Genomic DNA, 24,345 nt, shown 5'->3' on the forward strand with positions numbered 1-24,345 from the left:
TTCACTTTAAATCACATTTTAAGTAGATATAGATGTGACTTTTTCAGCTCTGTTAAACTTGAAGTCTTTTTGGCAACTTATCTTAAATCAGAGGGGCTATTATGAATTATGTCCAATCAAATTCATCCCACTAAGATAAACCTTATATATAGCATTCATTTGGCAGTGACAAGTGAGCAGTACCAAAAATATTCCCCTAGTCTTCATTGGGGAATTCATAGTGTATCGGCATGTGTAATTGTTATGTATGTGTGTATATAAGTATGTGTTTATGTATATATATATATATTTACTTTTAATTATGATTTTTTGTTTTATTTGATTGTATCTACTCTGTTGTTCTGCTGTTCTATGTTGTTTGGACATGATCCTGAGGACCCCCATGAAAACGAGATGTTTCATCTCATGGGGTTGATCCTCTAATAAATGTTCATAAATAAATAAATAAATAAATATTGCTGCATTCTGGAGTCTAATATTCCTCTTTCACATCCGATTAAGCAGGAACATCAGGTGTGCATTGGTCGAGGATAGCCAGCAGAGAATTAAAGCCTTTGTGCAAACAGCAGGCCATTAAGAAAATAATTTGCCTGGTCTTGAATCCAAGGTTACATGGATAATTGAGGTTAAAGGTCAGAAAGAAATGGAATCTAATTTAGAGCAGTACAAAATCCAATCTTCCAAACTACAGACTAGATATTAAAACCACGAGTTTACAAGGTTGAATCGACAGCTCAGTGGCACAACAGAGAAAATGTCTTCTACAGGTAACATGAAATGTTTCCCAGGGTGTTATTAGTCATGCTCCTGCAAAAAAACGGCATTAAATAAATGCCCCTTCGATGCTAACAAACATGATCAAAGTCACAGAGGATAATCCCAAAAAATTAAAAAGAGCACTCAGCAAATTGAATCACCTAATAAATAAATAAATAAAGGCTACAACCCAAGGAATGACCCCTTCACCCTTCACTTGCAGCTAACTGGCATGAAAAAATATGAACCTGAACAGGGAGACGGCATGAATAAAGACACGAGCATGATAAAACAGCTAAAATAAACTCAAGTATTTCCAGTAAATGTTGCTGTGAGACTGGACTTACAGTACATTTTGTGTGTGTGTAGTGTTAGCATTGATATAACATCTGATATGCTGCATAGTCTGCAATAGAGTAGCAAGTTGAAAGTTGGAGGTGGATACATTTCCACACCAGCGATCTTTGTTTGTGTCACCAGCTAAATTGAGAATAGAGACAAACCGTAATTAGTTTTCACAAAAGCCATGCTATTTTGAGCAACGAGTTTTAGATTGTGATACGTTAAATCTCGCTTTTCGAGAGCCAATCATTTGAGGGCTCAATATTATCTTTTATTGTTCAGCTAAAACTAAACTTAGAGGCTATTTAATAAATGCTTTAAACGCTGGTGAATATATGACATCAAAAAATGTCAGATCCTGTGTGTGTGTATACGCCTATAGAATGTGTAGGTCTCGAACCAAAAAGAAATTTGCCTTTGTTTGAGCTAGTAGGTCTAAACAGTGCCATGCACAGACAATGTTTATGCAAACACAGATATGTACATTCTGGCTACTGACAGCACAAACAAGCATGTGTGTCGAAGCTGGCACTGGTGTCTCCTAAAAAACATGTAAAACACTTCTTATGGACTTTCGTGCACACATTTATATACAAAGCACAACAGTCTCCCCCAACCCATACCGTTCTTTGCCTAATAACGTCGCATTCCCAGACGACTCATTACTAAAAGAGGTCCTCGCACCCTATTACCCACGATTCCAGACTAGCAGTGACCACTGTCAGTCTGTGGGACAGTGATAGGTGTTAATCCACAATAAGTCATCCAGCACCCCCCAGTGTAGGTACAGTATGGAGACTACCACCAGCACATGCATGATTTGATGGCTGTTGCACCAGTAGTCAAAGAGGCCCGGGCGGAACCGTTCAGGGATTCGCGTGATATTGATGACGCCGCCCAACACTGCTAGTGCATCCATGGTGAGAAAGTGGCGCAGTGAGGTGGGACTCCCTCCGCCCACACCAACCGAGCGCAGAAGGAAAAACGAGAAGCGGTAAAGCAGCTGCCAGGCGAAGGAACGCAGACGCCGCACTCTGCTGCGTGCTGTGATGGCACAGTAGATGGCGTAACTGGATAGCAGGATGTACATCAGCAGAGCCAATGTGCGGGTGAAGGGGTAGCAGAGAAGAGTGCTGTACACGATGGGTAGAGCTCCTGTGAACCAGAACATAGTGTTACTAAGATGACAAGCTAAGCTTGTTACCTAATATTTAACTGTATAGTTCACATCATTCAAGCATAGGTGAATTTTAAGTGTATTTAACACACCTGCTTCCCACTGTACACTGTAAAAAAAATGGCATATTTACTGAAATAAATATGATAGCAATAATTCAGGATGGCATTGGACGGTTATGATCCTATAAACAGTCACCCCAAATGATATATACATATAATAAAATATCATTAAATATCATATATATATATATATATATATATATATATATATATATATATATATATATATATATATATATATATATATATATATATATATATAATGTTCCTTTGTTTCCCAACTAAATGGTCGATAATTATAAAAACTAAGAAAAAGCACTTTAAATTTGCAAGAGACAATTGAAGTGCTGTGAAAGTGCCTTTTCAGTGCTGCTTTACACATGACAACAGAGAAAATTGTCTTGTTGTAAGGCACTTCAATGGATTCCTTTTGTTTTCTCTTTGTTTCTTTATTTCCTTTGTTTCAGCATGTTGAGCAACACTGTTTTCAATTATATAACAGCTTGAGTACGCACAGATAAGGGGGAAACACAGCATGTTTTTGGTAATCACAGCTAAAAATGACCTGATGACACATCAGTTCATCAGGTGACCTCATCAGGTATGAACAACCTGAACAACATTTTTAAATTTGAGGTGTCAGGAAAAAAATCAGCAGAGGAAAATAGAGAACAGAATTGAAAAGATGTACTGAGAGATAATGGGATGGAGAGCTCGGATTGATCTGACCGCAGTTTGAGATGCTGACCTAGCGTGTTGATCATGCAGATTCCGCACATATCTAGCGTGAGCAGGGTTTTATAGACGGGCTCGCCGCCCTCATGGTTCATGAAGAGGTGGTAGACCACTGAGCCCAGTTGCGGTGACAAGCAGGCCAGGAAGTGCACCACGCCGAGCCACGTCACGGTGATCTGCGACCAGGGGATGTTGAGCGGGAGCAGCACCAGGAAGCAGAGCAGAGGGATTCCTGAGTGAAGAAAAAAGAAACAATGAGACGATGAGGCTCAGGAGAGTCATTGTGTACTGAAGACGCGTAAAGTGCTGTTAAAACACCCAAGGCCCATGAAGAGAGCGAGACGGTTGTTTTAGGACATTTAGGACCTGCAGTGTTTCATTACGTCCCTTGAGTTGAATCGCTGCAGCCTAAACAACACATGGATTTATGGAGGCCCAGGGTACGGCCCAGTACAATGAGGGTCTCAGCGGCTTTGCTGTGCTAATTTTAGCAGCAGCTGCCAAAATGCAAACTACACGCTAAAACAAAGATCTTTAGCAGTTAGTGGCTTTATAACAGGAACTCAAAGTACAACAAAAAGACAAAAACATCTTCTGGTTATTTGTGAATCTCTCTTTATCTTTTAGCCTAATGTCAAATGATTTAACCTGGTCAGGTAAAAGCACCAATGCCTTCTACTTCTATTTTGAGTGAGTTATCTCTGTTGGCTTAACTCTCACTTTGACAAAGACACTATTTTAGAGAACATGCACTTTACCCTAGAAAAGTACATGCATTTGAGAGGCACTTAGCCTATGCTTTGTACATAATGTATATATATATTATGTACATTTTATGTAGGCTACATTTTTGGGTTTGTGATGTCACTAACCCAGAGGAAGCTTTTGTAGATTGTTGTTTATGCTCAAACATCAACATTACACATTAACTAAAGTTAGAAAAGTGAAATCATAATCAACCACCCCTTTAAATTATCCTCTTGAACAAAAGTCGTAAGGGTTTCGGATGGGATGCGAGCCAAAAAAAATAAAATAAAATCCAATTACAATTCCAAGGATGGTTTCTGTTATTTTAAGCATTTCTTATCACACAGGAGTATGTTCAAATGTTCTTTTTTTTTCTTTCTTCCAATGAAACATTTATTGTGTGGACAAAAAAAAAACATGGAGGCCACAAAATAAAGAAAAAACAGTTTCAAACAACATGAGGAGGATATCATTTATTTTTGTTTAATTTTTGAGTGAACTCTGCCTTCAGTTGTGTGGTGTATGTGCAAGTGTCAATCAATTTATGCAGACGCCTGCTATCAGATCATAGCCCTCCATCAGTGGCCACTGGCCAGACAAAGAACATATATGGGTTAGAGTAGCCCACAGACCTAAAAAACTTCAGCAAATGTGGTAAGTCAGAAAAGATTAATAGTCAAGTGTCAGGCTGAGATCTAAATCTTTCTTTAAACAGCCGTTTTAAACAGCAGATGTTACAGGTAGGAACCTATGAAGAACAACACATGTTGCTGTGAAGACATGGCATGCAAACATAAATTGTGCATACGAATCATGCAAAGTAAAACACAAATACTTAAAATGTAAAGGATCATGCACATCGATTGCGTTCAAATGCAAGAATAGAAATCGGCCTGTGTTAAAAAAAAAGAAGACAAGGAATCTTCATTCCTCCATCTTCATTATTGTCAGTGCTTCTTTACAAACTCTAACAGGAGGTATTTATACGAATCTAAACAGTAGAGAGACACAGAACAAATGCTCCTATATTTCAGCTTAAAAAAGGACAACCAGGTGCAACTCCATACAGCAAAGTCATCTCTTGGGTCAAGTTAAGCTGACAAGCTAAGTTAAACTCAATTTAAACCTCTAATTTCTGCTTATTTGACTACAGTAAGCCAGAAAACTCTAAAATATACTCTGAAACAGCATTGGCTTGAGAACACACAGACCACACAGACCGCTAGTACACTTCGCTATAGAACCAGAGATAGTATATAAACTGAACACAGTGACCCCATAGGTTTCAACGGAGAAAAGTGAAGCCCATTAGAAGCACTCACTTCCTGATGGCTGGGCGTACTGCGCAGGCTCAAACTGAGCTTGACAACGTAGATGTGACGTGAGCAACCTGTCTGACAGCTTTAAGTCTTCTAGTAGACGGAGAGCGTGAGCATTAGCGGTCCATGAGCTCGCAGCAGGATAAACTTTATCACTCTCTATGGGCTTCTCCCTTGACTTTATCGGACTTTCTGCCTCGACGTCCCCCCGATTGCTTACGAGCTTCTCCGCCGGTCTATATGGTAATTTCTCGACTTGTGCGACTGAGAGTCGAGTGGTTATGACGCAATCGTTAGCCTATTTTTACAAAAACTGCTTCTACATGGCCATAACGTAAGATAAAAGGTAATGGAGCCTTTTATACATTATTTATTTCTAGAAACACGACAATGGACAAATGGAGTCTTTAAACGCCTATGAAATAAAAGCAGATCATCAGTCACTCAGCACTGCCGTGTCACGTGACAAGCAATGCGTGTCACCATGGAAAAAAATAAAGTGATAAGTTAAGTAAGGGTTGCCTTGAAAAACTCACGGGGGTCTGCCAGAAAATTTTAAATGTACATGTAAAAAGGTTAGGCTAAATATTAATACACAGCCTGTGTTAACTTTTTTCTATTAAGTACAGTTCTTTTTTTACTTAATATTTTAAGTACAGTACAGTTTTTATTTCACTTTTAGGTGCAATACATTTGAATTGAACCATTATTTAAGTTTTTTATTTACCTGTAGGCCTATGTAAGCAGCACAGTGCATTCAAACTGTGTTTTTACAATGTTTAAAGTTGCTGACAATAATAAATATTCTTATTAGAAATAAAACTGCCTCATTTTGAGCTGTGCATAACTGTAGCTGAATAGGCCTACGCTACTGTATTTTCATATTGGTCATTATGGTGGTACTTGGAGAGACAAATATTTTCTGAGGTGGTACTTTGAGAGTTTGAGAACCACTGCACTAGAATGCTTATCTAGACACTGCTCACTGCAGCTGCAATACAACAATTCAACACAAATAATTTGTTTGTGCCCCCGATCTGATCCGATCCAAGTCATTGGTCCGATCCAAGTCACTAGCAATTTGAGATTCTTTTATGAAAAGTGCTTTACAAATAAAATGTATTATTAGGTGTTCAAGCACGAAGTGCTGAAAACCTATTGTAATTGTACTGATTTTTATTATTATTATTATTCTCCTGTAAAACGCATCGTGCAGCCCAAACCGTAAGTCCTAGAGACTTGAAACTTTGCCAATGGGTAGTACAAAAATCGAGGAGAGGTTATCAAAGTATGACCCCGATTGGCCTATAGGTGGCGCTATAGCAACCAATTGCGCGAAACTGGTCATAACTCCTAGACCGTACGTCGTAGACTCAAGTGTCTTATATCCTTGGAAAGCTGGAGGCTTGACGAACAAAACGTATATCTCCGATTTCATTTCCGGTATGCAAATTTTCCCGCCATTTTGAATTTTGTCAAAAAACTACTTTTGCTAACTAGCCCTAGGTTTTTCAATTGATCGGAACCAAACCAGTGCAGAAATGTTCTCTGGAGTCTGAAGATCAATAATGATCGAAAAAAAGTTGAATTATCGATTCACGGTCGCTAGGGGGCGCAAAATGAACGTTGTAGGAGGAGCCTATTTTACTAAAATGCCTATAACTCGAGAAGTAAATGAGATAGCTTCACCAATCTTGGTACACATATTAAGGAGGTCAATCTAAGGTCACGATATCAAAAACTCTTCGATTGGCCACATGGTGGCGCTATAACAAAGAAAAAAGATATAAACACCTGACTGTTTGTCCGATTGACTTGAAATTTGGTATGCAGTGTTTTGGCCCAAGGCCCCATATATGTTTAAAAGGATATTGGCGTATTTAAAAAAACATGGCCGCCATTGGCCAATGAAGTTGAATCACCAATTAGACAAGGTTAACGGAGGCCAATCAGAACGAAACTCAGTGGGCATGTTCAACTCATGGCCCCAGAGGTCTGTAAGAGTTTTGAAAGAAATTGGACACTAGTTGGCGCTAACGAGTTTTAAGGCTCTGTAATCACGTGGTGTTACAAATATCGTCACAAAATGCATATCATTTGATAGATCTCCTCATGCTGAACAACTTTGCCTCTAGAACCACTCTTGTCAATCAAACCGTTTATTAAATATTCACGAATATGTTAAAAACCTACTTTTGCGAACTAGTCCCTGGTTTTTCGCCCAATCAGAACCAAACTAGTCTAGAACAATTCTCTGGTCTCTCTAGATCAATAGTTATTTGTCACGACACACACCATGGAGAGACAGCAGATCCAAGTGCAGTAAGATGTGTTTATTTGGGGTAATCCGTAAAGCGTAATCCAGTCCAGGCAAGGGTCAAATACCATATAAGCAATCCAACAAGAATAACAAGATACAGGAACAGACAAAAAACTAACCAGGAAGTGTGAGGACATCTAACAGACACCAGGAATACACAAACCAGACACTGTGACATAACCCCCCCTCTACGGAGCGGCTACCAGACGCTCCAAGACCCACAAAAAACAAACAAAACAAGAGTCCAGGCGGGAGGTGGAATGGTGGAGGATCAGGGGGAGGGATGGAGGGCCAGGACCATGAAGGGGAACAGGAACAGGGGATGATAATTTAACCGGCGGCCGTGGCGAAGCAGACAGTCCATCGGGCGGCCAGGGCGGAGACGACAGTCCATCTGGCGGCCAGGGCGGAGACGACAGTCCATCTGGCGGCCAGGGCGGAGACGACAGTCCATCTGGCGGCCAGGGCGGAGACGACAGTCCATCTGGCGGCCAGGGCGGAGAAGACCCCTCGGGCGGCCACGGCGGTGAAGACCCCTCGGGCGACGACAAGGACGAAGACGACCCCTCGGGCGGCCACGGCGGTGAAGACCCCTCGGGCGGCCACGGCGGTGAAGACCCCTCGGGCGGCCACGGCGGTGAAGACCCCTCGGGCGGCCACGGCGGTGAAGACCCCTCGGGCGGCCACGGCGGTGAAGACCCCTCGGGCGGCCACGGCGGTGAAGACCCCTCGGGCGGCCACGGCGGTGAAGACCCCTCGGGCGGCCACGGCGGTGAAGACCACTCGGGCGGCCACGGCGGTGAAGACCAAGGCGGAACAGAGACAGACCCTGGCTCAGGAACTGCAACAGACACCACCGGCTCAGGAACTGCAACAGACACCACCGGCTCAGGAACTGCAACAGACACCACCGGCTCAGGAACTGCAACAGACACCACCGGCTCAGGAACTGCAACAGACACCACCGGCTCAGGAACAGACGCGGGCACCGGCTCAGGAACTGCAACAGACACCACCGGCTCAGGAACAGACGCGGGCACCGGCTCAGGAACAGCAACAGACACCACCGGCTCAGGAACAGACGCGGGCACCGGCTCAGGAACAGACTCGGCAGGCGTGACGTGAAGCTCAGGCTCGGCGGGCGTGACGTGATGCTGGATCGGGGCCGGCAGGGCGAGCAGCTCGGGCGGGGCCGGCAAGGCGAGCAGCTCGGGCGGGGCCGGCAGAGCAGCATGCCTAACCGGCGCGTCAGGGATGGCAGTCACCTCTGGGATGGTCTCTGAGTTAAGAACCACTGGATGGTCCGTTGAAGAGGTCCTTCTCCTTCTCTTCCGTCTCCGGACCACCGGAATCGGAACCACCAGAACTGACTCAGGAGCAGACACTGGCTTCGGCTCTGGAACAGCAGACACTGGCTCCGGCCCTGGAACAGCAGACACTGGCTCCGGCCCTGGAACAGCAGACACTGGCTCCGGCCCTGGAACAGCAGACACTGGCTCCGGCCCTGGAACAGCAGACACTGGCTCCGGCCCTGGAACAGCAGACACTGGCTCCGGCTCTGGAACAGCAGACACTGGCTCCGGCCCTGGAACAGCAGACACTGGCATGTCCAGGATCCGAGCCAGACGCTCCAAATAGTCCATCATTGCCTTGGCGGCCCCACAAATGGGCATCTCTAGACCAGTCTCAAACTGGGCAGACGGGACGTGAACAGTCTCCGACTGGGCAGTCGTGACGTGAACAGTCTCTGACTGGGCAGACGTGACGTGAACAGTCTCTGGCTGGGCAGACGGGACGTGAACAAACTCTGGCTGGGCAGACGGGACGTGAACAAACTCTGGCTGGGCAGACGGGACGTGAACAAACTCTGGCTGGGCAGACGGGACGTGAACAAACTCTGGCTGGGCAGACAGGACGTGAACAGTCTCTGGATGGGCGGACGTACGTTTTCCCCTTCTCCGCCCGCGATGGCGAGATGGTGGCTCTAATCCGTCCCTCACCAGTCCAGGGACGAAGGGGGGCCAAGGTGGAGGGTGGTGTTGGCCTTGTTCTCGACCACCTCCTCCTCTGTGACCTCCCCGGGTCCCACGAAAAATAACTAGGCGGGTCCCCTCAAAACAATCCCTCCTCTCCCGCTCGATGGCTGGGGAAGAGAAGTTGGAACACATACCGCTGGATCCTTGCATTGGGACGGAGTCCTTCTGTCACGACACACACCATGGAGAGACAGCAGATCCAAGTGCAGTAAGATGTGTTTATTTGGGGTAATCCGTAAAGCGTAATCCAGTCCAGGCAAGGGTCAAATACCATATAAGCAATCCAACAAGAATAACAAGATACAGGAACAGACAAAAAACTAACCAGGAAGTGTGAGGACATCTAACAGACACCAGGAATACACAAACCAGACACTGTGACATTATTGAAAAAAAGTTGAACTTTTGCATTTTTCGTAGGGCTATAACAGGGTCATTTTGAAAATGGGCGTGTCAAAATACATTCAAAAGCCTATAAATCGTACATAAAAACTCAGAACTTCACCAAAATTGGTGAGCACATGTGAGATAACATCATTAAAAAGCATGCACAATTTCATGGAGATCGGACCATAGGTGGCGCTATAACTGTTAAAAAGCTTTAAAACCATATATTTCCAATGGCAAATTGCCTGTATTGGCTGTAAATGGTGTTTTTCCATCTATGATCATATAATGTTCATATCATAATGTTCAAAACCAGTGCAGTACAATTCTCTGGACTCTCTAGATCAATAATTATAAGAAAATGAAAAGGTGAAAATGATTTGAGCATAATGGCATTTTTGGCCAATAAGTGGTATTTTACTGCCCCCTGCTGTATAAAATAGTCATTTTGTCACACTACTCAACTATAATTCATATTCAGACTTTATAAAATCACTATTTTAACACTTGAAATCACATTTTGACAAAATTCATCTATTGGAGTATTACTATTGACAATTGTGTCACATAGAGAAATAGGAATTGTGAAAGTGAAACGGAGGCCGCCATTTAGGCCACGCGTACCCCCCCCCCGTGCAAATTCACTCATAACTCGAAAATGGAAAGTCGTTGCGCGCTCAAATTTTGGTGGTAAGGTCCTCTCCAGGGAATTCGCGAGACGTCCGACTTTGAACGACTGTAACTCCCGACCCAGACCACCCCGATCCTTGTGGAATAGCTTGTTGGAAAGGGCCCGTCCTCACCTAGCTTCGATTCGATTTTGGTGTGATTTGGCCTGGGGATTCCCGAGATATAAGCCAAAAAAGGATTGCATTTGAACGGGAATAACTCCCGGCCCCAATCGCCCACCAACACCAGGATGGTCTCATTACACAGGGCACCTCGAGCACTATCTAAGCTCCGAGTTTCAGATTTTTTCGTCTTCTCGTTGCCGAAATATAAGTGAAAAAACAAATTTCCATTCATTCATTCACTTCAACTGTAAGATGGAGGCTGCAATACCACGGTTGTCCACTAGAGAGAGCAGCAGGATTATTTTTGTAATCTTTTTATCAGCTTTCAGCATTGACTAACAAACAAATGCTTAAAGCTGTATATTTGTTATTTTGATGGACGTGTAATATGTGTGTAAGCATGCATAATGGAGTTAACATGGAAAAATTGGTTTTCTATAGTGCAAAATACTGGTAAAAATCAAGACTTATATATATATATTTAGACACTAAACAATCCCTTATATAACAATTACTATTATAACACAAGCATATTTTGTCAGTTTATCACTTCATTTGTTCTGATGCTTCACATAATTGCTAGCAACGTGGTAAATCATTCTAGAATGTGGTATAGCATGGTAAATCAAGGTAAACTAAGATCAATCATGGTAAACCATGGTAAATCATACTGGAACATGGTAAATCATGAAAAATCACACTAAAATGTGGTATTTCATGGTAAATCATGCTAAAACATGGTCTATTCCATCTATGATGTCAGCGGTTAAATGCTTGCTACATAAAACTTAATGTCTTTTGATGCTTAACTGCCTTGACTGCCTTGACTGCCTTAACTGCTTGAACACCGCTAAATGCTGCTAGCAGCTTTAATTATTATTATTATTGAATATTGAGTAGGCTATCTGCTGTTATGGAGTCCTGATTCGATACTTGTATTTTCCTAGTGCTTGATATACAGTTCAAGTACATTAAAGTTATTAAAATAAATCCAATGTATACAGGGCCATGCGTGCAGGTTTCTCATGGGCATCTATTAACTATGGAGTAATTCCAATAACATTCATTACAGATAATATGATTTTTTAAATCAGATTATTAATCACAATTATCCTCATTTGAAATGATATACAATATATATATATATATATATATATATATATATATATAACAAACCACAGATTCAGATCACTCCACAAATGCATATTCGTAGACAGTCCGCAAAGAATGATACTTTTTTCTTTTTTTCCCATTTTTGAAATGTCTACAGCAAAAAGACGGTGACTATGTAGTTTTCAAGGGATTTACATTATGAAAAATCATGCTAAAAAGTGAAAATTATGTTAAATTTGTACTTTTTATTGTAGCACAAAGGTCGCATTCATTCACCAACCAAGGTCGCAAACAATATGGTCAAGAATCCTGTTTGGATTTATTACAAATTGTCAGCAGATAGTAGCAGGCTAGTTAAGGAACAGACTGGTTGCATGACATTTTCATTCGATCAGAATTTCACAATGGACATCGTTAAACTTAAACATGTTTGTGGGTGTTGTCATATTATCAGCGCAGCTCAGAGACACATGGTTGTCAGATTAAGAAAATGTATCGATTTAAGAGAAAAGCCCCATACTGTATAAATATATACATACACTCTTTATAAAGACATTGGTGTATGCAAAAATCTTGTATGTGTAAAATCTGTTTATGTAATCAGACTAAGTGGTCACAATTATGAATATGCGACTACAGATAAACTTATTGTATTTTACAATAAGCAGAATAATCCAAGCCACTTGCTTTTGAACTGTTGCTGTCTGGTCGGCGCTACAGAGCACTGAGCACAAGAACAGCCAGACACAATAAAAGTTTCTTTCCTCAGGCCATCTACCTCATGAACAGTTAAATGCCCCCACTTTGCAATAAACATGTGCAATGCACTATTTATAAAACACTATTCATACTTGTATTTATTTAGCATACAATACCTCGTATTCACATTCCCTTGCACTCTATTTAACATACCTGAACATACTGTCATATAGCCTATTATTTTGTATATTGTGTATTTTATATATTTATTTTTATTCACTTATTTTATTTATTATCGGTCTTTTTGCCGTCATTCTGTCTGTGCAATGGAAGCTTCTGTCACCAAGACAAATTCATTGTATGTCAAAGCATACTTGGCGTTGGCAATAAAGCTCTTTTTGATTTTGAAAAAAATAAAGGTCCAGATATATATTCATGGTTCTTTTTCGTTCTTCACTTATGGGTAAAAAGAAGTTTGAAATGTATATATGTTCTGTGCGCTTTCCTCTCAATTACGAAATAAACATAAAACAAAAATTTGAAAACAGCAAGCATTTTTAAAGAAAGCGTAGGAAAATCATCTGATCGAAGCAAAATGGATTTGTTTGCATGAGCTCTGCAATTCAGCACTCTTGTAAAGTTACGTCACGTTTATTTACCAAGCACACAACAAATTGCTTAAAAGTAAGCAGCTTTACATTATAAAACATGAAAAACAGTGTCAGAGTGTCTCATTTCATCAGAAGTATAACTTAATTTTGTTCATGTGCGTTCATGTTTTCACTTGCGGACGACTGACCTCGACGGACTGAACAGAATAAATGAACCGGAGAAGATTTCCATGTGAATGAACAATGAAGGCAGAGCCTCAGAGCACATCTATTACGTTATTGCCATGGACTAATGGTAGTACGAAGATGTTGACTAACCAGAGCAAACTTTCCAGTAAAGTTCGCTTTGACAAGCTATTTTGAACTCCCAAAACAAACTCTAAACGAATTTCATTTTGCCCTGATTTTGTTCGAAATGACATCAGTTCATTCTTTGATTTCGTTTGAAGTATATCAGAGCCTTAATTGCAACAAAATATTAAAAAGTGGAGATAAGGTTAGAAGGCATGAAGCTCACAGTACCAGAATACAAGTCTGTCAGTAAAGTCCGAAGCAAGACGCAACCCATAGCTATGTCTCAGACAGTCTTAGGGCAGATAAAAATAAACAGTAAATAAATTACTTTGTTTAGAGGGATTCATAACAAAAGTGTGCATCAAATATGCTAAACGCAGAACCTCAAACATGTGTGTGTGACATGTAAGCAGAAAAGACCTCATTGGCACACAAATATTTAAGCTTCTTTTTTTCTTTTTAATGGCAGTTGGCAAGCCCACTTGAAGGAGAATTATCCACAACCTACTGCACGACACCATGACAGCTTTCGTAAAGGATCTTTGAGATCGACTCGAGACATCCCTATAACAAACTGCAGCATATAGTGATGTAGCAGATGTACACAACCACAGAGTGCGATGGAGAGATGCCAGTCTTTTTTTGGTGTAGCTGTAAAGGGATATTTCACCCAAAATTAAAATTGTGTAATTTATTCACCCTCATGACGTTCCAACCCTGTATAGGCCAATTCACACTGCACAGACAAACCCCAACAAACCAGTTGGCCGTTGGATTTATAACTTTATGAAAAGTAACTGTCATGTTCACACTACCCCAAAAGACAGTGACAAGCGCAGATTGAAAATGTTCAGTCGGGAGAAAACAAACCTTGACCAACACCAAGGGCCGGTTTCACAAAGCTATAGTGTTAGACAAGTCTAAAATTTGCTCATAGACTAGACTGATGCAAGTTAGACTGTTTCACAAAAATAAAGACTGACTTAATTTAGACCAAAAAAATTAGACACCTTACCCCCAGGCTAACTTCGGTCTAAGACTCTATGTTACCTTGGCAACCAGCAGTAACAATCAGTTACATCACAAACAGCCAAAAGAAAAGGGAAAATGGCTGATAATTTGTGGTTTGCAGACAACATGGAGAGCGCTGAGAAGGGAAAGGGTTTTTAGGGACCGCAGTAACCTACTGGAAATATATAATAATGAGGACTTCATCGTCGGTTTCGTTTTTTTGTATCTTTTCTGTACGTCTTTAACGCTCAACGGTCGGATTAACGCTGTTAACTGTCATAGCAATCTTTTTCCAAACATTTCTTCTTGTTACTACATTCTCCGCTAAATTTCCCAAGTAAAATGTCCTTGTAACTGTTATACTCCTCCAACAAACACATATTTTCTGCTGGGATAAACTGCACTGAGCGGCTGAATGCGCTTACTCGATCCGCCATGTTTTTTTGTTTTGAAAAGTGTCTTAGTTTACCCAGAATGCATTGCAGTGTAGTCCTACTTAAGATAGTCAAAGTCTTAAGTGCTTTGTGAAACGGTCTGATTTAGATGTCTATCTGAAGTCTGACTATCTACTATATCTAAGCCATAGTCAAAGTCTATCTTTGTGAAACCGGCCCCAACACACTGTTCCGACGAAACCCAACAAACGTGTTTGTGCAGTGTGAATTGGCCTTATGACTTTCTGTCTTTTGCGGAAAAGAAAAGGAGATATTTGGTCTGTCTTTTCCATTCAATTGTGTTTGAAGATGTCAAGGTTAAAAAAGGACACAAAATCACAAAGCCATCCTTAAGGTGGTGCAACCGGTGCAGCCCCAAACTTAAGGGGGCCCTGCAGTGAACAAACCTCAATTTCGTTCCACTGTAGAAAAATTAAGTCAAAATATCCCTGAAACGGTCGTTGCCGATTATGTCATTTGGAGCCCGAATCTGCGCAGCAGTGATTGTAAAGGCATGGGACACACGAATCCTATGGTCGGCCGTCAGGCACTGTCGGCTGTTTTTGAGCATCAGTAAATGCTCATTTTAAGGCTTTATCTGTGTGTTCCGCACCATTGGCTCTAGTCATACGCCGTCTGTGTTTTCGCCATCAATGAGAGAGAGAACTCTGATTGGCTGTTCGTCTTAGCAAACGAGTCAGTGCAAGAGAATAAAAGCGAAAGTGATGAAAGCGAGTAAAGAAGTGTAGACGGTACAGAAAAGTCTATTATAATTTTATGCAATATTACCTGATCATTCAAATGCAAATATTTTGATAATAACATGAGCCGACTGGAATGAAGAAAATTATCAGCGTGATTGATATTCAAAATGGTAAGCAAGCGCTTCGTACAGTTTGTACGTTATATCTGTAGTCTTACATCGTGTCCTAACTACACGCGACGCGTGATAAAAGGTATCTTTTCCATGTTACAGTGCGTACACACTACAAGCGACAAAGCGAAATGTTACCATTCATTTCAATGGGGAGCGGGCGTTTTCCGGCGACACGCGCGATCGCGGCCGTTGGCGACCTGATGGGGCGTGTCTGGCGACGCGACAAAGTTGAGATCTGTTTAACTTCATGCAAATGAAGAGCAACTTTTGGGAGCGACAACCAATAGGAGTGAAGTCAGTGGAGCACGCATGGTCATCCGTCACTCTCTTACAGAGGCAAGTTGAACGAGAAGCTAATTTTAGCGGTCAGAAACTGTACTATAAGTTGTGATATATCTCCGTGTACATACAGTGGTATTCACAGTACTGACTCAGAGCTTGATTGATTTCGTGAACCCATATAGACCGGTATTTGCCCGTTTGTTGCAATTAAATAGCCGCGATGGCAAAAAGCACTCACTGTTTCTCATTCATCTTTAATATTATGCATGTTATGTACTGATTCCATTTATATTTAGAATTTTCCTTCCAAAATGTTTGTTTGTAGTGGCAAGAAAACGTAGTTGTTGTCTACACAAACATGGAGAAACATCCGTGAATGTCACTCACAAACATTACTAGGCAACCAGTAGCGGGAACGCCCACTAGTGACCTAACCGCCAGGCACTGGCGACCTGCAGCGACAAAGTCGCTTGTAGTGTGAACTGTGAACGTAGCTTTAATCAGAGTTTTTGTCCTAACCAGCCGCGACGCGACACCGTGACGATTCTATTTTTCTATTTTTCCTGCGACATCGTGCAGGAACAACAAACACAAAGTGTGGCAATGATAATCTCAGGTACTGTTTATGTGCTTTATTTAATGTTAAAAGCATGTAATGTGACTTTGAATATCATTTCACGAGTTCACACTTACAAATAAGTCAGATGGAATAAATGGTATGCATATTTGGCGTGCTGTCCGAGGAGAGGGCTCCGGGCTCGGTATTCGGCCCGAACCCAGAGTACTCCCCCCGTATTCCTGGCTGTAAAAGAGGAGCCAAGGGTGAGGAGTCGGGGTGGTGGAGGGATGCTGGAAAACTGTCAAGGAATGTTAGGTGAGTTGACAGAATGGATATATATGCTTCTTGTCATGCTGATTAGGGTAGACGTAATTGTTTGATGACAAGTAATTTGGATTGGTTATCTGATCGTGCTCCTCCCGAACTTTGTTTATAAAACATAATTTAGTGCTCCAGCTTTGAGCTGTAAAAGCAACAAAGGATAATTCACATCAGATCTTGAAATTAAACAAATGGAAACAAGAACGTTAAAACTGTGACATTTGTATTTGGTGTCCAAAACCATAGTGGACATTATCGAGTGCACTCATTCAATCCCACAATGCACCACAATAACGAGTGTACAACCAATGAACGCTCAATGGCTAGAAAATAACCATAATGCACTGTGAGAGTAGCGCATCGAATGAATTCATTAGCCTCGTCAAAAGATGGCACCCGCAGCTGAATCATCATCATCCATTCATTTTTCAAACCGCTAGTCCACTGTGGCTTCAGCGTAACATCATACAGATATAAATTCCTCTTTTATTGATTATTAAATTGTTTGCTTCCAGTTTGGTAAGTTTCAATTAATTAAATAAACTATGCAAAAGCGGCAGCCCTTCAGGCACACTCAAGTGTCCGAATTTGCTCACTCGTTTTCATACACCTCCCCAAGTGAACTATATTAGACTAGTGTACTAATGTAGGGAATAGTGACTGAGGGTGAGGGTATAGATAAATTTACGATGACGTCACATTTCTCGCGCAACTCATTACGGCGCCATCTTGTGTGTCAAGCGTTTGTGTTACGGAGCATGATCATATCCTGAAGCAATGAGTCACAACTGTGTTGTGTGGGGCTGTACGAATCGTGCTGATCCCGACACGACGAAGAGACAATATTTTGATATTACAAAAGTGATTTATCACCAAAGAACAGAGACTGAAAGGCTTTTCGTACAAGAGATGTAACGTATGGCTGGGGAGAATAAACAGAGCGGGCTTCGATCCTGACCCAAACAAAAGACACTATAAAGTCTGCTTTTTATTTCAGGTAAATTGATAATCAGCTGAGTTCCTTTAATCGCTCCGTGCCTCTGCTCTCCATCTCTCTCCTACACTTAGGGCGTTTTCACACCTGAAAGTCCGCACCAAGGTCCGAACCAAAGTTCATGTTTTGATACATTTTATACATTCGGTAAGTTTTGGTTTGGTTTCACACTGCAATTATGCAAGCGCACTAAAGAACTTCACATGACGTGCTTGCGTCCAGTCGTCATCATCTATGTGGGCTGGATCTTGACATTGATTGGTTTGTAAACGGACGTGCGTCTGACGTCAGCGTGTTGTCAAATCGGCGGGTAACTTTGACAACAATGAATGAACAGACGCATATTGTTGAAACTATATTGTTATTATTATGGTATTACTACCTGCAGCACCAACTATACGTGAGGCTAGTTCAAATTCGCCAAATGAACGTCCTCGCTGTGCGCACATTTGATCATCGCTGGCAGGAAAGGAGGAGAAGACTGCAAGCGTTTTTCCAGTTGACTTCTTATTATGTCGTCAGACCATATTTCAAATAAAAACCTTGTTTCCTCCTCCCCATGTGCTACCACGGCTCATTTTTCCTGCTATCTTTGTCTTCTTCGGCTACGCGGGAACCACCGGAACTTCCTGTAAATAGTCCGAAAGTCCGAACCTTACAGAAAATGCTTTCACACTATAACGAACCAAACCTTTGTTCAGTTTGATCCGGACCGAGACTACCTCTTTTCATCGGACCAAATTTCGTCTGTTTGGTCCGGACCGTGGTCCGGGGGAGGTTTCACACCTGCAATTTTGATTCGGACCAAACTGAAAAGTCCGAAAGTCCGGACCAAACAAGGTAGGTGTGAAAGGGCCCTAAATTAGTTCGGAGCGTTGTGGTGTTGTTGTTTTTTTACCCAGATGGTGTTGTCTTGACACTGAGTCTAAATGTACCGTATAATAAGGGCTGTGCAGATATCAGCCGCCTGGCTGTGAACCGTCAATGCAGGGCTCCAGACTAACTTTTCCACAAGGGAGAGAGCAAGACAGCGCTTAGTTTGGAGATGGTGAAGTCTTGTTTACACTTTCGCCTGGCTACGAAGAGAGAGGGAGACCTCTCGCGCGCGACCGGCGGGCGCTCGGGCGCTCGCTCGCGCTCTCGCTCTCTCTCTCTCGCTCTCTCTCTCTCTCTCCTCGTTCTTTCAATTAAACATGCGCCCTGTCACAATCTACATTACTCACCGATCAAATAAGACTTTGGCGGGCGCTAAAACAAGTAAAATGCAGGAGAATTCATGCGTGAATTTAACCGAGTGTAAGTTACATGACCATGCATGCACTCGCACAAATACGACCACATACAATTTTAACTCACACATTCTCCAAAAATGGTCGCAGTCTAATGTGTCCCTGTAAATAACCTTAACCTTGTCGCCAGGTTTGGAGGAATTTGTCATTGTTATCTCAACACAAGAGTCAAAAATACTTGGGTAAATGAAAAGGCGGATAAACATGCATGACAGCTCCTTTGACATACAACATGGCGGTGCGCCGCAGAGGACAATGGGTAATTCGAGAAACGGAGAAACCCATCTATACTGTAGTGATTTTGGACTCAGCCTTGGTCTACACTTGTTTTCGCTTATTGGACAAGTTGGATCATGTTTTTTCAGGTTGTGGAATGTCTGTGAACTGATGTACTACAATATGATGATTGTCCGTGTTGGTTAGGTTTGGCCTTAAGAAGTTAGAGTTGGCCTTAATATTTAGCACACATGTCATGTGGACTACTTTTTTTACACTGATTTTGCTCACTTTTTCAGGCTTGACAATGAATGAGGACTGAAGATGTCATTGAATGAAAAAGAGAACATTCAGGACATGCTTAAAATTTTCTCCTTTGTGTTTTAAACAGAAGAAATTCATACAAGACCAATATGAGCATAAATAAATAATTCATTTTCAGGTGAACTATTCCGTTAACACATAGTTTTATGAAAAAGCCAGTAAGATTACAAACGCTCATTCCTTAGGTAGGAAATGTAGAGCATTTCATGTTTCTGGTGGTATAGCAAAACTGATCATTTAAATAGGGTTTAGAGACTAGCTATGAATGGGTCATACAAATGCAAATACTGGTAAGACCGAAGCAGCCAGAATGGGTAAAGCTCATACTAACAGGATATAAGTTATGCATACGTTTTAAAAGCATTAATTTATTTAAATTTTTTAAGTAATACAATGACACAAAAAGTGAGGTAGATGACATGCAAGTTAACAAGCACATAAAGAGAGAGGGTACTGTCAGCTTCCTCTTTGGAGGCAATATCTCACTCACCATGTGTGTAGATGTTTCCCAGCTCATTGTGCAGATAGAAGAGACTCTTGATACACTCCTGGACGGAGGAAATGGGTCTATAACCAGTCAGGACATATTTGTTGAACTGTAAATGTGGAGGAGAGTTTGCCCAGTCCAGCAGTCGGGGGCCGTTTAAAAATGCCATAGCAACCAGAAACAGTCACAACGACGACGCTAAAATAACCACGCTACACATCTACAATTACACGTACAACACACTAAAAAAAGATTTGACACCCTAGACATCAGTCAGAGAAGTCCAGTCCGGTCATGTGCAGCCAGCTACATGGCTAACAGACCGGTTCTTCAGCCGAAGGAATTTTAAAAATTGACTTTTGCCTTAGCGACTGTGTATTTTCGAGCGGTGGCGGCGGCGTCATCCACACGGGTTGACGTAGAAATTCCAGGGTGCGTTCATAGTGAGCTTTGCTGATTTATACAGTGCAGCATGTAACATTTAAACGAAGTGCGGTCACACCCTGCTCAAGTCTTTCAAACAAAACCCCACATCAGCTTCTGTCAGCTCGACTTCAGAGGCGACCCGAGGAGAGGTGGCTTTCGTTTACTGCTCATCAAACAGCCGCTGGATAATTTCACCATTGGGAACCGCAGGGGTCTCGTGAACGCGAAGCCGTGTTCTCGGTTCAGGATAACTTCCTCATATTCCCGTGGAGTGAATCATCATCATCATCATCATCATCATCTGTCCGTCCTGAGCGTTGGCATCCAAGCTACCAGCGCTCTGAGACCCGTGTGTATACAAAAATATACAAAAGACTCATTTACAGGACATTTCGACCTGAAAGAAGCCCGAGACAGGTGTATTTTCGGTAAACAAATACCGGAATGCGTTTAATATAGTGACCATACGACAATATTGCTTGGCACCAGCCATAAGTAGTCACTATACAATTAGACAGTACAGTGGCAGAATCGATATGACATACCTCGGGATTTAAGGGGTTAAAATTAAGATATTCGGCTTACGTATAAAAAAAAGCACGCAAGTTTGATATTTAGTATTATCAAATTATCATAGATATGTCAAGTTTTTCTCCCCGCCCAGATATCAAGCATCTCCCCCAGCACTAGTATCCAATAAGGAAGCTGCACCGTGCAAATACAAAGAGCACACACATGTATCATGTGTTTTACTCTTTCAATTTAACAATAAGGATATTTTGATATCAAACGGGCTCAGTGCGTTTTCTGTTCCCTGTCATACACTACCCGGATAGCTCAAGAGCTAACGGGCTAGCTGCCGTCACCTTGATTGTGCTGACTTCAAAAACACACGAGCTTCACAGTCACCGCTTTAGCAGCGGTTAAACTTCACAACCGGTTTTCCCAAACAGCGGCACAAGCATTCCTGCAATTCCCCCCATTCCGACGAAAAATCTCTGTATCCATAGGCTTGGCATTTGTCATCCAGCAACCAGAGGAATGTACGCGGTGCTCAGCTCACAGGAACACGTTCCCCCCTGTGCTGCCAGTGATGTTGCTGCTAGCTTGCAGTGATTTCAGCCAGCAGAGTTTTAAACGTGGGCTTTGGTGAGAAAATCCGTTTCTGTTAAGTGGCTATGCCCCCCAAAAAGGTTAATATCCTCTAGAGTCCCCCGGCTCATTTCTTATGGGCTGTGTGATACCGGTGTGCGGGAACATGCGGCTGGTGGAGGGGCGCAGCGGCCCGGCCTTCACTCCTCATCATCCGTTGATGCTGCAGCGCTCTAATCCAGTCTGGACCAACTGGAAGGAAGAGCCGGGGGTGGCGCGAGGACAGGATGTATTCAGTTTGAGTCTTTTAGATATTTTTTTCCAATAAAATATATTTTCTTAGAATGAAATAGCAAGACGACATAAAAAAAATCACTATTTTCGCTCATTGTATTTTATAATAATAGTATTTTATAATGATAGCTCAAGAGTAGCGATATCCGATTCTGAACGAGTCGGATCTTTTCAATTAATTGTGTTCGCTCACGAATTGAACTGAACTCGTCCGAGCGGAGTCATTTGACCGAGCTCTCTTGTCCAATTCGCAATTAGCCAATTTGGCGTAAAGTAATCGATGATGTGATTGATATAGCGGAAAGTTACTTTAAAGTCACCTTAAAATCAAAATTGATAATTCTTTTTTTATGGAATATTGCAGTATTTATTATAAATGTTTTATATCATCATTAGCCTATAATTATTTTGAAATAAACGTGCCCTCATAACCTTTAATGAAAACCTGTCACTTTCAGGTGATTACAGCAAACCCCAACAACAATCCAATTGCTGTGTCCCAATTCAGAGGCTGCATCCTTCGAAGGCCACAATTGGGTCGGACTGAGTATTGTTCAATGGGATGGTCTATCCTACGGAGGACTGTTATTTTCATCTAGCCTACCAACTGTGACACCTGCCGTTTGATGGGTGACAGTAATGTTTGAACTTGACTTTTTTTTATTAAACTGTCTGAAAACAAAATAGGGTTCACAAAATGTCTAAATATGTTAAAGGATTAGTTCACTTTTAAAGTGAAAATTCTGTCATCATATACTACCCTTAAGTTGTTTCAAACCTGTATGAATTTCTTTCCTCTGCTGAACACAAAGGAAGATATTTAGAAGAATGTCAGTACAGTTTTTGGTTCCCATTGACTGTCTTCTATAGTATATTTTTTTACTATGGAAGTCAATGGGAACCAAAAACTGTCTGGTTACTGACATTCTTCTAAATATCTTCCTTTGTGTTCAGCAGAGGAAAGAAATTCATACAAGTTTGAAACAACTTAAGGGTGAGTATATGATGACAGAATTTTCATTTTAAAAGTGAACTAATCCTTTAAGGTTCATTTCTGTGTAAAGAGTAGGCCTATAAACTATACATAATGGCATCTTAAGATATGTCAACATTTCGTTTAAAAGGTTTTTTTTTTTTTTTACATTTATATGATTAGATATTTGAGTAAGTTGAAACCCAATACTTACGTTTAAAGGTGTAATTTGGCAATTTCTCTTTAAAAAAAAAATCATGTTGTTACCAGCGCACAATGAATTTTAGGATAGACAAAGCCTCAAAGGATCCTTCTGAATCTGATGTATCCTTCATTTCACAGGAAAGAAGGACGGATTTGGAGGCCTCATTTAAAGAAGCCTTGGGACAGCCTTTGTCGAGCAGTGTGGTGATGCAGTCAGCCTTCGAAGGCGGCCTTAGAAGGATGCGGCCTCTGAATTGGGGACGCAACAAATTCCCGATGGACAAAATCAAGTCCCGGCCTCCCTAAATTTTTTATACAAGCTGTTTCACTTATATACATAATGGGGGGAAAGACAATAGCAACTTGAGTTCCACCATGTCAGAATAAGTCAAGTCAAGTCACCTTTATTTATATAGCGCTTTTTACAATACAGATTGTATCAAAGCAGCTTCACAGTGATAACATGAAAATAATACAAAAAACTATTTCATCATCATCCACCTTTAAGGCAGATCTATAATATTGTTGAATATTAAATGTCCCCAACTAAGCAAGCCAGAAGGCAAGGCAACAGCGGCAAGGAACCAAAACTCCACCAGTTGACAGAATGGAGAAAAAAACCTTGGGAGAACCCAGGCTCAGTTGGGGGCCAGTTCTCCTCTGGCCAATGAATGAACAGTGTATGACTATGATTCAGGAGCATTACAGGTCAGAAGTTCAGAATGAATCAGAGTATTTGTCCAGTTCCGGTTGGTTGAAGTCGGAGTGGAGAGGTGGAGAGGTGGAGAGACTGGTTGACACTTCAGGTCAGCGGCGTCGTCGTGTCCTGGCGCTGGTCCTTCATCAGATCTGGATACGGCCTGGTTCCGGTGGACAGCGGTAAACCTCGGGATAGACAGAGAGACTAATATTAGCGTAGACGCCATCCTTCTTATGATGCACCAAGTTCTAAACTATGCAGCCTAACATTGAATTATAGAAGTCTATAATGTGTTATGTGTATGCTAGGCCGAAGAGATGTGTTTTTAGTCTAGATTTGAACTGACAGAGTGTGTCTGCTTCCCGGACAATGTTAGGAAGACTGTTCCAAAGTTTTGGTGCTAAATAGGAAAAGGATCTACCGCCAGCAGTCGATTTTGATATTCTAGCTAGGTATTATTAACTGGCCGG

General features: G+C 41.7%; 1 protein-coding gene across 1 annotated transcript; it reads right to left on the bottom strand.

Moving 5' to 3' along the window:
- Window positions 1-320: 320 nt before the first annotated feature.
- paqr4a (progestin and adipoQ receptor family member IVa) lies at window positions 321-21,968 on the bottom strand. The gene is made up of 3 exons (XM_079636383.1): window positions 20,190-21,968; window positions 3,086-3,304; window positions 321-2,253 (listed from the first exon to the last, which is right to left on the bottom strand). The coding sequence occupies exons 1-3, from the start codon at window positions 20,353-20,355 to the stop codon at window positions 1,820-1,822; spliced, it is 819 nt and encodes a 272-aa protein (XP_079492509.1). The 5' UTR covers window positions 20,356-21,968; the 3' UTR covers window positions 321-1,819.
- Window positions 21,969-24,345: the final 2,377 nt, after the last annotated feature.

This window comes from Phoxinus phoxinus (genome assembly GCF_949152265.1).
Source record: "Phoxinus phoxinus genome assembly, chromosome: 1".
Taxonomy (NCBI): domain Eukaryota; kingdom Metazoa; phylum Chordata; class Actinopteri; order Cypriniformes; family Leuciscidae; genus Phoxinus; species Phoxinus phoxinus.